This window comes from Macaca nemestrina, chromosome 8 (assembly GCF_043159975.1).
Source record: "Macaca nemestrina isolate mMacNem1 chromosome 8, mMacNem.hap1, whole genome shotgun sequence".
Taxonomy (NCBI): Eukaryota; Metazoa; Chordata; class Mammalia; order Primates; family Cercopithecidae; genus Macaca; species Macaca nemestrina.
The window spans coordinates 1201251-1215046 of NC_092132.1; the positions used below are offsets into that span (position 1 = coordinate 1201251).

At 59.2% G+C, this 13796-nt stretch overlaps 2 protein-coding genes across 9 annotated transcripts in view; both read right to left on the minus strand.

Annotated features, from left to right (window-relative positions):
* Positions 1 to 30: 30 nt before the first annotated feature.
* Positions 31 to 2726, minus strand: LOC105488478 (sphingomyelin phosphodiesterase 5). Of its 5 annotated transcripts, none has more exons than XM_071067624.1 (4): positions 1287 to 2726; positions 413 to 1200; positions 195 to 330; positions 31 to 124 (listed from the first exon to the last, which is right to left on the minus strand). In XM_071067624.1, exons 1-2 carry the CDS (start codon positions 1707 to 1709, stop codon positions 859 to 861), a joined length of 765 nt encoding a protein of 254 aa, XP_070923725.1. In that variant the 5' UTR covers positions 1710 to 2726; the 3' UTR covers positions 31 to 124; positions 195 to 330; positions 413 to 858. The 5 variants fall into 5 exon arrangements, with proteins under 5 accessions (XP_070923725.1, XP_070923727.1, XP_070923726.1 ...); XM_071067626.1 differs by having other exon boundaries at positions 101 to 330; positions 413 to 888; positions 1128 to 1200; XM_071067625.1 differs by having other exon boundaries at positions 101 to 330; positions 413 to 888; positions 1115 to 1200.
* A 1428-nt stretch (positions 2727 to 4154) lies between these two features.
* The window catches only part of LOC105488474 (spermatogenesis and centriole associated 1), a 38667-nt gene continuing 29025 nt past the window's right edge, over positions 4155 to 13796 (minus strand). For 2 of the 4 annotated variants that reach the window (XM_011752587.3, XM_071067620.1), the window contains 4 exons: positions 9926 to 10480; positions 9269 to 9808; positions 9005 to 9144; positions 4155 to 4562 (listed from right to left, as the gene is read on the minus strand). In XM_011752587.3, coding sequence (XP_011750889.2) covers positions 4233 to 4562; positions 9005 to 9144; positions 9269 to 9808; positions 9926 to 10480 — 1565 coding nt within the window. In that variant the 3' untranslated portion in view covers positions 4155 to 4232. Of the gene's footprint in view, positions 4563 to 8204; positions 8383 to 8436; positions 8538 to 9004; positions 9145 to 9268; positions 9809 to 9925; positions 10481 to 13796 lie in introns of those variants that run through there. The other 2 variants (XM_071067621.1, XM_071067622.1) reach the window with 2 other exon arrangements.

Consider the following 13796-nt stretch of genomic DNA (forward strand, 5'->3'; position numbering starts at 1 on the left):
GCCGGCTGCACGCCTGTCATCTGTGCCTGCCTTAGGAGGACACCCAGACTCGGAGCTGCAGGTTCACTACCAGGTGGTCCGTGACCCCCCCCAGGGCGGTACTGAACGTCACCTGCTCCACCTCCTAGGGGCGGGAATCAGGTTGAGGGTCGTCCCAGCGCCGCAGGCCCAGCCACCCGGGCCCTGGCACTCACTGGGCTCAGCAGGCCCCCAGGAACTCCGCAGTACGTGATGTAGTCCAGGTGCTGACCCCTCCAGGGCTTAGCTCGGCGGCTTCTGCCGGGAGGGCCGGCCAGGTAGAGGTGGCGCCCTTTCTCCTGCTCCAGGGTCCTGGAAGGGGGCGGTGTCACCAAGGCCAGGGCCCCTTTGCGCGCTTCAGGCGGGCAGTGCCTACCTCCAGGTGGCCACTCACCGCCTCAGCATCTCGGGGGAGGAGGCCACGGAGTGGTGGAGCACGGAGCTGCGCAGTGCGGTCCCTGGGGGATCTGGGGGAGGGAGGCATCAGCCAGAGCCTCGGCCGACAGCGCTCCCCAGGTCCACTCCCCGCTCTGGTGCCCTCCCCCCAAGCACGATACCCAGGGCCCAGGGCCCAGGGCTGCTCTTGGCGCGTGCGCATCCGGCAGGGGTCCTGGAAGCGGCAGAAGAGCTTGTGCTGCTGCTGCAGCGCAGAGAGAGGCTGGAGCGCGGTGGGCGGGGCCGGGCCTCCTGGCTCCGCCCCTGCCTCCCTGCCCTCCCCTCCTGCTGGACCTTTCGAGAAGTTATCGAAGTTTAGGTCGCCCAGGAGCACGCGTAAAGCCACGACCCCTCCACTTTGTTCGCTCTCGGCCTCAAACTTCTCGGCTCAGTCCAGCAGCAGCGTCAGCTGTTTGCTGCCCAAGGGCCCGTCCTCTGTGCGGGGAAGGGGGGTGGGGTCGGCTCGGCTCCAGATTCGGACCCGCATCTTGGACAGTCAGCTCCCGGCTCCCCAGTTCCTGATCTGTGAGCCCGACAGGCACCTCTCAGGAATTCCCATGCCTGGGGCAGTGAACATAGCGCGGGAGGTGGGGGCGGGGTGCAGACGAATGTAGGGATCAGTAGCCGCCACGGAGAGGCGGGACCTGTTCTGAGGACCCACCCGCAGGGCTCACCAGCCAGTGCTTGCAAGTGCGTGCAGTGCAGGAATCCCACGATGTGGCGCCCGTCCAGGCTGCCCAGCTGCGCCTGCAACACCACGGACGGCCCCAGCTTCCCTCGCCTTCTTGGCCGAACCCCGCCCCCTCTGTGCTCTGGGCGGGGTAGGCCAGTACCTGTGTGGACAGTAGTCCCTTGGAGGCCAGCGTGTCCTCGCCACGCGCGTGGGGGAAGCAACGGAAGGTGGCGCACAGCAGCGGGTAGCGCGAGGCCAGCAGCAGCCCGCTGTCCAGTAGCTTGAGGTGCGGCCCGGTCTGTAGGCCAAGTGTGCCCACGTCGTACAGCACCGGGCCCAGGTTGGGCGTCAGGCGATTCACCAAGTGACGAGCTGCGCGCAAATCGAATACCTCCTGCAGACACACAACGTCCAGACCCGCGGGCAGCGAGGCCACCAGCGTCCCACGCGGCGCCCTGGGCCACAGCTGGCTGCAGTCCGTAGCCCTATAGAGCGCGGCGCCTATGGCCTCAGCCGGTCGCTGGCTGTGCGGCAGGTTGCTGAAGCGCGACAGCCTGTCCAGGAGCAGGCACAGATTGGCCATGAGGAAGATGAAGCAGCCCCGGGTTCGGCAGGCGGGCGCCAGAGCGCGGGCGGCGCCCAGCCCAGCGGAGGGGGCAGTAGCAGAAGGGGCGGCGCCAAACCTGCAGCGCCAGCCAGAGTGGCAGGCGGGTCAGCGCCAAGGGCAGGCCGACCACCACCAGCAGCAGCAGCGCCACGAGGCCGCTCGCCGCCCTTCTCAGCCATCCCAGGCTGATCGGGCTCGCCGTTGGTGCACAGCAGCCCAGCAGCTGGTCCAGGGCCCAGTAGGCCGGGGAGAGCAGCTCCTGGGCCAAGCCGTGGAGTGCGTGCAAAGCCGGGTGCGGGAAGGGTGAGGGCCGCAGGGCGTCAGTCGCCCGGGGCCAGTTGGGCGGGGATTGCATGGTACACCTAACTCTTCGGCCGCGGGGCGCCGGGGAGACTCATTGGCTTCCAGAGGACAAGCTGACTTGTCGGTGCATCAGCGCGAGCTGCAGGGGAGTCACAGGGGTGAAGGCCGCGTGGCACAGCGTGTGCGCAAAGCCTGTGAGGTGCTGACCCAGCGAGCCTGGCGGAGGCGCGGGCGTTGGCAGAGGGGCGCTTCAGAAAGAAAACCCGAAAGGGACCTGATCTCAAATCCCCACCCTGGATCCTCCTTGCCCCGCCCTATACACCCGCGAAGGTCACACAGGGAACCTGTGAGGTCCGCCCAACGCAAGCGGGATCGGGATGCAGCCTGCGGCAAGTGGAGGACGACCGTTCTTGAGTGCGGGCTGCGCAGGGCTGGTGAGGAGCAAACAGTGTGCTCTGCCCCCGGCTCCCCTGTACCCACCCCCACGCAGGTCAGCATGGAATAAGTCGCGCACTCCGGCTGCCCAGACGGCAGAATCCACCCCACCCGCTAAGCGTGTCTCTGCGGCCCGGTGGTGTCGGGCGCCTGAGTTCAAAGACCTGACACCTGAGGAGGGATGGACTCCCGCCTAGCGCCCCACAAAGTCCCCCAAAAGGCCAGCCCGCAGTGGTGATGGCCCTGTGGCCCTACCCCATGGAGCTTCCAATCTAAGGAGAGGGACTGTTGGTTCTGCCCTGCGCGTAGCTCTGCTGCTGCACGCGAGCCAGACGGAAGCGTTTCCCCATTCTCCCCATTCGTGGAGCGCTCTGGCATACCCTCAGGAGCTCCCAGGACAGGATGGCTGGTAGCTCCCAGGCTCTGCTCGCCTCCCACCTTTCTAATTGGGCCTGTGAACCAGCACACACTCTCCCGGTCAGCTGGGTGCAAGCGTCTCTTAAATAGCCCTGGGAGTTGGCAGGGAGGTGGAGAGGCTTCTGGCAGAGCTCTTCCCTGCCCTTCCCAGGGACGAAGAGGCTGGGTGTCTGGCTGGATTCCCTGGAAGCCTGGGAGTGGGGAGGGCAGAGGCAGGAAGCTCAGCAGCCCAGGCATCCTCGGAGGGCCTGGCACACCCTGCATACCCGCTCCTTCCCTGGACTCCTTACTGGTTGCTGAAAGATTCCCATTGGAACTCAGACCTTGTGGGTCCACTGTTGCCTCGTGCTATCCTCTCTGTCTGGCAAGCACTGGTGCCCCAGGACCCTCCTCAGTTGGGGTTTTGATCTCCCTCCCATTGCAGCCAGCCTCCTTGCCTTCCTGCCTGCAGACTTGCTCCTGTCTCACCCTGTGGTGTGGGCCCCTCTGCGCTTTCCTACACTGCGCTTCTCCCCTCCCATGTCTTCCTCCCCAGGGACTTCCCATCCTGGCCGGTTCCCTCAGCTTCCTGCACTCTCCACAAGCCCTTCCCAGCACCCCATCTGCCCTTAGTGCACTGTGGGAGGCCCCTGGCCTGCCCCCAAATCCTGCTTGTGCTCCTCAGCTCCTGCAGCAGGTGGCGTCTGCCCTTGCCAGCTCTGAATCCCTCTCAAAGTCTCCAGGACCTGTGGGATGGCCTTGGGTGTCTTGGGAAGGGGCCGCCACTTCGCTGGGCTGCCCCATGCCCAGGTTGGGGTAAGGATGCTTTCTCCTGGCTCTTCTCCCTTGAATGTCCTCTTGTCCTCAAGGCCTGGGAGACTGCCCCCCTCCACCCCTCACCCAGCCCCGGCCTAGTATGGAGGCAGGGATCCCACACCCACATCCTTGTCTCCTCCCACCTCTGCCAGCTCCGTGCCCCTCACCACTGTGGCAGGCACAGAGCCACAGCCCTTCCCTCCCCGCTCCACCCCTTCCTGGTTCCTACCCTTCCCCATCCAGGTCCCAGGAGCTCCCACTGCTCTCAGTGCCATGGGAGGGGAGCCTGGGGGCCTTCAGACCAACCCCTCGCAGACCACTGCTGAGCCTTGGCCTCTCGGGCTCTCGCAGAGGGTCCAGGATGGGCATTGACCTCCAGGGCAGGCAGGGCTGAAGGGGCACGGTGCAGGGGCCTGGTGAGCCACCTCAGAGGAGGCAGCACCACCCAGGAGTGCTGGCACAGGCCCAGCGACCAGCGTCTGTGGGAAGCTTTAATGGCTGTGCAGAAGACTGTGGGGTTGAGTGAGCCTGGACCTCCCAGCTCCAGCGTCACCAGATGAACATGGGCTTGCCGTCGTCATGCGCCAGCTGGTTGAGGCAGGAGAGCAGCAGCAGTGCATCGGTGAGCATGCTAGGGTGCACGGTCTCCACTAGCACGCGCTGCAGGAAGTCCACAGTGTAGGTGCCGCCCTCGGACGCCGCCAGCTCCGGGCGCTCTCGCAGGATGCCATAGGCGTTCACCAGCTGTTCGGTCAGTGCAGGGTGCACCCGCCCGTTGTAGCCCAGACTCTGCAGCCTGTTCATGATGCTCACGTAACGCTGTGTGAGCATCTGGCACAGCTCCTCGTCCAGCTTGTGGTCACTGGGGTTCAGGGAGGCCTGCGGGGAGAGCGGCCATCAGGGACCCTCCTTTGCCACACCTCCACACACAGGCAGGTAAGGGGAAGACCGAGGGGCACGTGAGGCTGCGAGACGGCCAGGATCCGAGGGGTGTGCGGTGGGGAGGTTCTGCGAGGGACCTCAAGGGTTTAGGACAGGGAAGCCCAGTGGGCAGAGCCGGACAGAGAGGTCTTCAAGGCCTGATCCGGGCGGGGCAGGTGGCTCCCAAAGCTCCCCAGTGGGGCCTCATCCACAGGGTGAAAGAGGATGCCCCAACCCTGTCGTCTGCTCCACCCACCACCAGGGATTGCAGTTGGGCTGAGGCCTCCAGGGACTGAGGACAGGGGCTGTGGCTAGGCATCTGGAGGCACACAGGGTCCCCTGACCCAGGGATCTGGAGTCTTTCCCAGGCCTCCTCCTGGCTCCCTGCTCTGCTCCCTCTCAGCGTCTGAAGGCCCCTCTTTCCTTACCCTGGCCTCCATCCTCAACACCCTCTAGCCTGCACACCCCCTAGGGAACTCCCTTTCTTCCCCCAGCACTGAACTGACAACCCCAGCCAAGTGTTGGCCCCAACACTGAGGGGCCTGTCTCCTTCACCTGCCTCCTCCTGGGCCTGGAAACCAGCACATCTGGGTCAGTTTCCACTCACTTCCTCATGCCCTGTGTCCTCCCACCAGCCAGGCAGTGACTGGGTCCCACCCTAAGGCCTGTAATCATGAAGGCAGCCCCTCCCACCCCGCCTGCCACTGCCCCCTGGATGTGTGACCTGGGCAGTTGTGGAAAGCCCAGTGCCCAGCTCAATGCTCTGTTGGCACCATCCTGAAATTCTAAGTTTTGAATTATTTTCATTTTGCACTGGGCCCTGCCAATGTTGCAGCCTGTCTCAGGTGCAGCTGCCCCCGCCTCCAGGCTTGGCCCTGCCCGCTCTCTGCACAGGCCCACAGAGCCATGGGTCTGAAGTGGAGCTGGGTGGGCTAGCCCCTGCCTGAGCTCCTCGTATAGTTTCCACTGCTCCAACACTTGGGGGAGGGCCACCCTCCAGTGTCCCCCAATCTGTCCCTGCACCTCTCTTCCAGTTACGTCCTACTGTGTCCCAGATGCCTGACGTGGTGGTCCCCAACCTGCTGGGAACACTCTTGCCCAGACAAGCTGTTCAGGCACCACCCCTTGGGGAAGGCTCCCAGGCTGGTGGTCGTGTGTGCAGGGTACCAGGCTTGGGGCTGGACTTAGGACTGGGCCCAGTTAATGTGACGCCAACCTCTGCTAAGTGCTCCCAGAGCCTGCGCTCAGCACCCCTGTTGCCTGGGACGTGCCTGGGATGCGCCCGTCTCTCCCCAGCGGGAGGTTCTTGGCCCCTGAGCCTTCTAGGCAAATGAGCAATATGCACAGTTGTGGGAGCAGGAAGACACCATCGAGGTTCAGAACAGGAGTCAGGGCCCGCGGACAGCCATGTTTAACGGCTGCTTCTGCACCACCCTGGGCCTGAGCCTCAGTTTTGCTGCTGGGATGTGAAGGAAATCATGGTGCCACCTGCAGGAGTGTTCTGAGGGTTACAGGCAGCGGCCCCGGTGAGCACTGAGCACCAGGTCACGCGGGGGCCCCCACCCCGGGGAATGGCAGTGCCCTCACATCTCACAGTGCAGCGAGTTGTGTCTTGTTGTTGTTTTGAGACGGAGTCTTGCTCTGTCGCCCAGGGTGGAGTGCAGTGGTTCGATCTCGGCTCGCTGCAACCTCCGCCTCCCGGGTTCAAGGGATTCTTCTGCCTCAGCCTCCTAAGTAGCTGGGATTACAGGCGCATGCCACCACGCCCGGCTAATGTTTTAGTATTTTTAGTAGAGACGGGGTTGCGTGAGTTGGCCAGGGTGGTCTCAAACTCCTGACTTCAGGTGATCTGCCCGCCTCGGCTTCCTACAGTGCTGGGATGACAGGCGTGAGCCACCACACCTGGCTGAGGTGTGTCAGTTGTGTCTTATAAATATCACCCTGTCTTAAAAATATTCCTTCAAGGCCAGGCATGGTGGCTCACACCTGGCCACAGCTCAAGCCTCAGTTTGGGAGGCTGAGGCAAGAAAATTGCTTGAACTTGGGAGACGGAGGTTGCAGTGAGCCAAGGTTGGGCCTCTGCACTCTAGCCTGGGTGACACAGCAAGACTCTGTCTCAAAAAAAAAAAAAAAAAAAAAAAAATTTAAGGCTGGGCTCATGCCTGTAATCCCAGCACTTTGGGAGGCAGAGGCAGGCGGATCACTTGAGGCAGGGAGTTTGAGACCAGCCTGGCCAACACGGCAAAACCCCATCTCTACCAAAAAAATACACAAAAATTAGCCAGGTATGGTGGCGGGTGCCTGTAATCCCAGCTACTTGAGAGGCTGAGGCAGGAGAATTGCTTGAACCCAGGAGGTGGAGGCTGCAGAGAGCTGAGATTGTACCACTGCACTCCAGCCTGGGTGACAGGATCAAGACTCTATCTCAAAAATAAATAAATAAATAAAAATTAAAAAAAAATAAACAAATTAGCCAGGTGTGTTGGTGCACGCCTGTAGTCCCAGTTAGCAGGGCGGCTGAGATGGGAGGGCCACTTGAATGAACCATGGTTATGCCACTGCACTCCAGCCTGGGCGACAGAGTGAGACCCCATCTTAAAAAAAAGTTGCGGCTGGGCGCGGTGGCTCAAGCCTGTAATCCCAGCACTTTGGGAGGCTGAGACGGGCGGATGACGAGGTCAGGAGATCGAGACCATCCTGGCTAACACGGTGAAACCCCGTCTCTACTAAAAAGTACAAAAAAACTAGCCGGGCGTGGTGGCGGGCGCCTGTAGTCCCAGTTACTTGAGAGGCTGAGGCAGGAGAATGGCGTGAACCCGGGAGTTGGAGCTTGCAGTGAGCTGAGATCCGGCCACTGCACTCCAGCCTGGGCGACAGAGCGAGACTCCGTCTCAAAAAAAAAAAAAAAAAAAAAGTTGCAGTAGGGAAAGGCTGTGAAGAAGTCCTCTTGCACGCAGGCCTGTAACAGGATTTATCACAAAAACTTCCTCAAGAGTGCAGGATTCCAAGACACTGCTTGCTCAAGGCCACTCGCTTAACAGTGGCCTTCACCAATGAACAAGGCCACTGCAGTGAGCTTCTGTGACTTCTAAACTTGGTTTCAAGGCAGCTTACATGGACGTCTCTGTCTTTAAAAGCTTCCCTTTTGGGGCCGGGCGCGGTGGCTCACGCCTGTCATCCCCGCACTTCGGGAGGCTGAGGCGGGCGGATCACCTGAGGTCGGGAGTTTGAGACCAGCCTGGCCAACATGGAGAAAACCTGTCTCTACTAAAACTACAAAAAAGTTAGCCGGGCGTGGTGGTGCGTGCCTGTAATCCCAACTACTTGGGAGGCTGAGGCAGGAGAATTGCTTGAACCTGGGAGGCAGAGGTTGTAGTGATCCAAGATCTCACCATTACACTGCAGCCTGGGTGACAAGAGCGAAGCACCATCTCCAACAACAACAACAACAAAACAACAATATATATATATGTATGTTAGCTGGGTGTGGTGGTGTAAACCTGGGGTCACCAGCTACTTGGGAGGCTTGAACCCTTACGAGTTCATGCTTGCAGTGAGCTAGGATCACGCCACTGTTCTTCAGCCTGGGCTGTCTTGAAAGAAGAGGCTGGGGCAGCGGAATCGTTTGAACTGAGAGGCAGAGGTTGCAGTGAGCTGGGTACATACACTATTGTGTACTCTTTTTTTTTTTCAGGTGGAGTCTTGGTTTGTTGCCCAGGCTAGAGTGTAATGGCGCAATCTCAGCTCACCCTGGGCAGGTGACAGAGCGAGAGTCCATCTGAAAACAAAAAACACGAACAAACAAAAACCTCCACACACAAAACTAACCAAAGGATGCTTTAACCAGAGGCAAAGATCAAACCTGGACCCACGGGGCTCACAGTAGCTCCTGCTCAGGCTACACAGAGGCCTGCAATCCACAGATAATCACAGCTGGAGAGAAAAAGCGGCCGGGAGTGCAGCTGGGCTGTTTTCTCAAGAGAAGCCCGAGTGGTAAGTAGCGATGCAGCTGCCCTCCCTGCCCGGCAGGCGCACACCCCCAATCCAGCTTCCCCGTGCCTTCTACAGCCTGCCACACGCGTGGCACAGACGCACACTCGGGCGTGTTGGCAAAGCATCATTCTCCACGTGTGTCCACAGAGGAGGCCATCCTGGTGGCAAAGGGCAAGAGCCGCCCGACCTTGCTGAAACCCCCCACCTCGCCTTCCTCCGAGGAGACCTTGGGCTCCCACTGCCAGACGCCCCAACACCCGCCGGCCGGTGTTGCACTGAGCAGTCAGCTTCCTCTATCCCAGGGACTCCTCAGGTCATGGCACGTTTGGCCTGGCCAGAATGCAGGGTCCCCATAGCCCCTCATGGGCCAGCCTGCCCCCTGTCCCTGCAGGCCCCTGGCCACACACCTGGATGATCTTCTCCGGGATGTTGGAGACAGTGAAGCCGTAGAGCCGCACGCGCTCTGGGAAGATGCTGGACAGGATCCTTCGGTCCAGCTGGAAGGCGATCTCACCCACCAGCCTCTCCCAGGCCAGCTGCTTCGACTCTGGGGACACAGGGTCTCATCAGCCCAGGTGAGAGGGTGAGAGGGACTGGGGTCAGCAGCCCAGGCAGGCGGCAGGGAGAGGGCCTGGGGGCCCGACCCGCATGGAGCCCGCAGTGTCACTGACCTCGGGCGCTCTCGGGGAACTTGCTCGTCTTGCGGTGGGCCAGCTTCCGTTCCACCTCCATCATGCTCTTCCTCGATGGTTCCGTGGCGCGTGGACCCCGAGAGTCATTGACTGAAGCCGGGGAGGATGATGTACGAGGTGGGGAGTGGGGGTTGTGTGGAGGAGAGTGGGGGGCAGGCAGGTTCCGGGTTGGGGAATTGTGCATTCGGGAAGGGGGATGGGGGGCACCCTGGGTGATGTGGGTGGTGCTTGAGGGGGTGTAGCTGGTGGCAACCTGGGGGGTGAGGGCGGGGGCAGAGGCAAAGACAGTGACTGTGGGGGAGGTAGTGGGGGAGCTGGGGACAGATGCAGGGACCACTTGTTCCTGGGTGGCACTGGGCTGAGTCTGTGTGTCTGAAGTGTTGAAGGAGAAGGCCGTCTCAGGAGCAGGTGTGCCCATGGCTCTGACGGGGGTGGAGGTCTGGAGGGGTGTGCCTGCAAACACCGTGCTGAGAGGCTCTGGGTCCTGGGTCGACCGGGGGGGCTCAGTGGAGAGTGGGACTAGTGATGTGGAGGGGACAGAAATGAAAGGAGGGGTATTAGAGTGAGGTGGGAGGGCTCTGCCCCGCCCACTCTGCCCCGCCCACTCTGCCACCCACCACCCAGCACACCCGTTACCTTTGGTGGTGACAGCAGGTACCATGCAAGCTGGGGAGTGGGGCCCAGAGGGGCCTCTGTGGAGGGGCTCAGCCAGCCGCAGCCTTGGGGCCTCTGGCAGGACCTGGTTGCCCATGGGGTTGGCCAGCAGGTTCTGAGAGACCCCTAGTGGGGTGGCAGTGGAGCTGAGGAGGGGGCTGCTCAGAGAGACGGCCACCGTGCCCGTCACGGGGGCTATCAGGGGGCTGCTCTGGGACACGGCCACAGGGCCTGCCAGGGGGCTGCTGGGAGTCAGGGGGCCAGTGGAGGGCAGGCCCAGGGAACTGGCCAGTGTGCCCGTTGGGGGCCCCGCCACGGGGCTGGTCAGGAAGCCGGTGAGGGGGCTGCTCTGTGACAGGGGTGCTGGGCCGGACAGCAGCGTGTTGAGGGTGCCTGTCAGGGGGCTCATGAGTGAGCCCGGCATGGTGCTGGGCTGCAAGCTGGTTAGCATCTCGGCCAGGGGTGTCAAGGCCATGATCCCCACTTCTTCCAGGACTGGTTCATTTGCCACTGCTGGGGACGGGGGCAGGAAGACACCTGGGAACACAGAGAAAGCACTGAGGCTCTAGGGGAGCCCCTCCAGACCAAGGGGAGGGTGGTCGCAGGCTCTCCCTCTGTGGTAGGGCCTGGCCACGGTGCCCATCTGTCCCCGATGAGCTGACTGGTCTGACCTGGCCTCTCCGAGCCTCACTTCTTAGGCAGGCCAGGGTGGTGGCCTCTCTGCCTCTGTGGGGAGTCTGTGCCTGCTTAGAGGAGCCTGGGAGTGGTTCCCCAGGGCCTCATCTCCAGCCCTGATTTTTGTGTCAGTTCTCCCAGGCTCACTTCTCGGACCGCTTGCCCACTGCCCCCAGCCATGGGGACGTCCCACTGCCCTTTCCTCAACCATGCCCACCCCTTGCCCAGCAGAGGGTCTCCAAGCAGCTGGACTCTCAGGTCACCAAGTTGGCCCCTCTGTTTTTTGGTGGAGAGAAGAGGGCCCAGGCCTCCTGACCACTATCTTTGTGATGGGGAATAAGCCCCACCAGGTGGGGGCTCCTCAGGGGGTCAGTGCTGCAATGGGCAGAGCCTCACGTGGCCCAGCACCCATGCATGGTCCCTGCCCTGTGGAGCTTGCTGTGGCCTGAACAGGGATGCAGGTCAGAGCTGGTCACACACCCCGGTCCTAGACATTGCTTTATGCGCTCTTCCTGCCCCCGGAGCCTGCCCTCCTTGGTCCTGGAGGAGTGCTCCTTTTACTGGCCACAGTTTTGGGGAGAAGCCCCCGATCCCCTGGGGGTGCAGCTGCTGGCAGGAGTGGTGGGAGTGCAGAGAAGGTTTTTGTGAGTATGCAATTTCATTGAAAACTTCCACTTTTGTTGTTATAAAAGCAGTACATGCTTATTATAGAGAAAGAATGGAAATACAGAAAAAAAGATGAAAAACCACAGATAGTTCCATCATCCCACGGTTAGTCTCTATTGAGGAGCCGCGTGTTGCCTTGGAGACCTTCTCCACCGTGTGTATATAGATCAGGAGTTGGCAAGCATTCTCTGTGGAGGTCCAGAGGTAAATACTTCCACCTTTCCCAGCTGTATGGTCCCCGTTGCAACCGCTAAAGCCTGCCGTTGCCTTGAGAAGGCAGCCACAGGCAACCCAGAGGTGAATGAGGGAGGATGTATAGCAATAAACCTTTATAGATGAACACTACATTTTGGATTTCATGTGTCACGTAATAGTAGTTTTATTTTAACCATTTAAAAATGTACAGTTCAATCACTTGTGCCCAGGAGTTCCAGACCGGCCTGCTCAACGTGGAGAGACCCTGTCTCTACAAAAAATACAAAAATTAGCCAGGCGTGGTGGCATGAACCTGTAGTCCCAGCTACTTGGGAGGCTGAGGTGGAAGGATCATTTTAGCCCAGGAGGTTGAGGCTGCAGTGAGCCATGATTGCACCATGATCACACCACTGAACTCCAACCTGGGCGGCAGAGTGAGACCCCCATCTCAATATAATCATTTTAAAAAAGTAAAATTCATGTTTTTTTTTTTTGTTTGTTTTTTGTTTTTTTTTTTTTGAGACGGAGTCTGGCTCTGTTGCCCAGGCTGGAGTGCAGTGGCATAGTTTCGGCTCACTGCAACCTCCGCCTCCTGGGTTCAAGCGATTCTCCTGCCCCAGCCTCCCGAGTAGCTACAGGTGCATGCCACCACGCCGAGCTAATTTTTGTGTTTTTAGTAGAGATGGGTTTCACCATGTTGGCCAGGATGATCTCGATCTCTTGACCTCGTGATCTGCCTGCCTCGGCCTCCCAAAGTGCTGGAATTATAGGCATGAGCCACTGCGCCCAGCCGTAAAATTCATTCTTTTTTTTTTTTTTTGAGACGGAGTCTCGCTCTGTCGCCCAGGCTGGAGTGCAGTGGCGTGATCTTGGCTCACTGCAAGCTCTGCCTCCTGGGTTTACGCCATTCTCCTGCCTCAGCCTCCCGAGTAACTGGGACTACAGGCGTCTGCCACCTCGCCCGGCTAATTTTTTTTCTCTTTGTATTTTTTAGTAGAGACAGGGTTTCACTGTGTTAGCCAGGATGGTCTCGATCTCCTGACCTCATGATCTGCCTGTCTCAGCCTCCCAAAGTGCTGGGATTACAGGCTTGTTACCGCGCCCGGCCGTAAAATTCATTCTTAACAGGTTGTGTGCAAAGGTAGTAGTGGCATAGATCACATGCCCTTTTGTACCTTGCCTCTTTTCACGGGACACACACTGCGGCAGCTCCGGCATCGTGATTCTTTGAGAATGACACTATTGTAGCTGCAGAGGCCTCATCTTACGGACATGCTATTTTTTTACTGAGCCTATCCCAATGGTTGGGTGTTTAAATTGATTCCTGTGTTCCCTGATGACAAAAACCCTATTATGTAAGTCTTTATGATTGATTTTTTTTCCTGAAAATAGACATTTTAGAGGCTTCCTCGAAAGAGTGCTAATGTTCCCCAGGAAGTCTCTGGGTGCACTGCCCCTGTCTCTTCTGTCGCTAATCCTCTGTGATGTGTGGTGAGATGTTCTGCCACTTTATTTGCCTTTTGAATTCTAAGTTCTGGGCCGGGTGTGGTGGTTCATGCCTGTAATCCTAGCACTTTGGGAGGCCAAGATGGGCGGATCGCTTGAGCTCAGGAGTTTGAGACCAGCCTGGGCAACATGGTGAAACTCCGTCTCTACAAAAAATCCAAAAATTAGCCGGGTATGGTGGCATATGCCTGTAGTCCCAGCTACTTGGGAGGCTGAGGTGGGAGGATCACCTGATCCCAGGAGGTCAGGGCTGTGGTGAGCCGTGATCGTGCTACTGCACTTCAGTCTGGGTGATGTCATGAGATCCTGTCTCATAAAAACCGAAAAACTTCTAAGTTCCGTTTTCCAAACAAATAAATCAAAATTGCACAATCCAATCAACTGCTCTTTTACTTATGTATTTATTTTTATTTTTAGAGATGGGAATCTAATTCTGTGGCCCAAGCTGGTCTCAAACTCCTCAAGCAATCCTTCTGCCTCAGCTTCCTAAAGCGATGGGATTATAGTTGTCAGTCACCACTCCCAGCCTGGTCTTTTATGATTTCTTGTTTTGACTTTTTAGAAAGTTTTGTTTTAGGACCCAGGAGACAATAAAGCTTATGGGCCAAAGGCAAGCAGTTCATGCAGAGGACAGACTTGAAGGAGAGGGAGCACAGGGTGGGGCAGATGGAGGGATGGGCTGCATGTGTTGAGGTGGAGGATGGAGCTCAGAGTGGGGCTGTCTGTCCTGCTTGGCCTCCATTTCCTTAGGAGAGCCCAGGGTCTGGGCAATGTGGGAAAGGACCACTTTGGGGCAACATGTCCAGGATGG

Bases quoted from the DNA above. Each gene is read 5' to 3' on its own strand.
- LOC105488478 (XM_071067624.1), bottom strand. From the start codon at position 1,709: ATGGCCAATCTGTGCCTGCTCCTGGACAGGCTGTCGCGCTTCAGCAAC. The intron at 1,201-1,286 runs GTACTGGCCTAC...GTGGTGTTGCAG, and splicing joins AGGGACTACTGTCCACACAG to GCGCAGCTGGGCAGCCTGGA.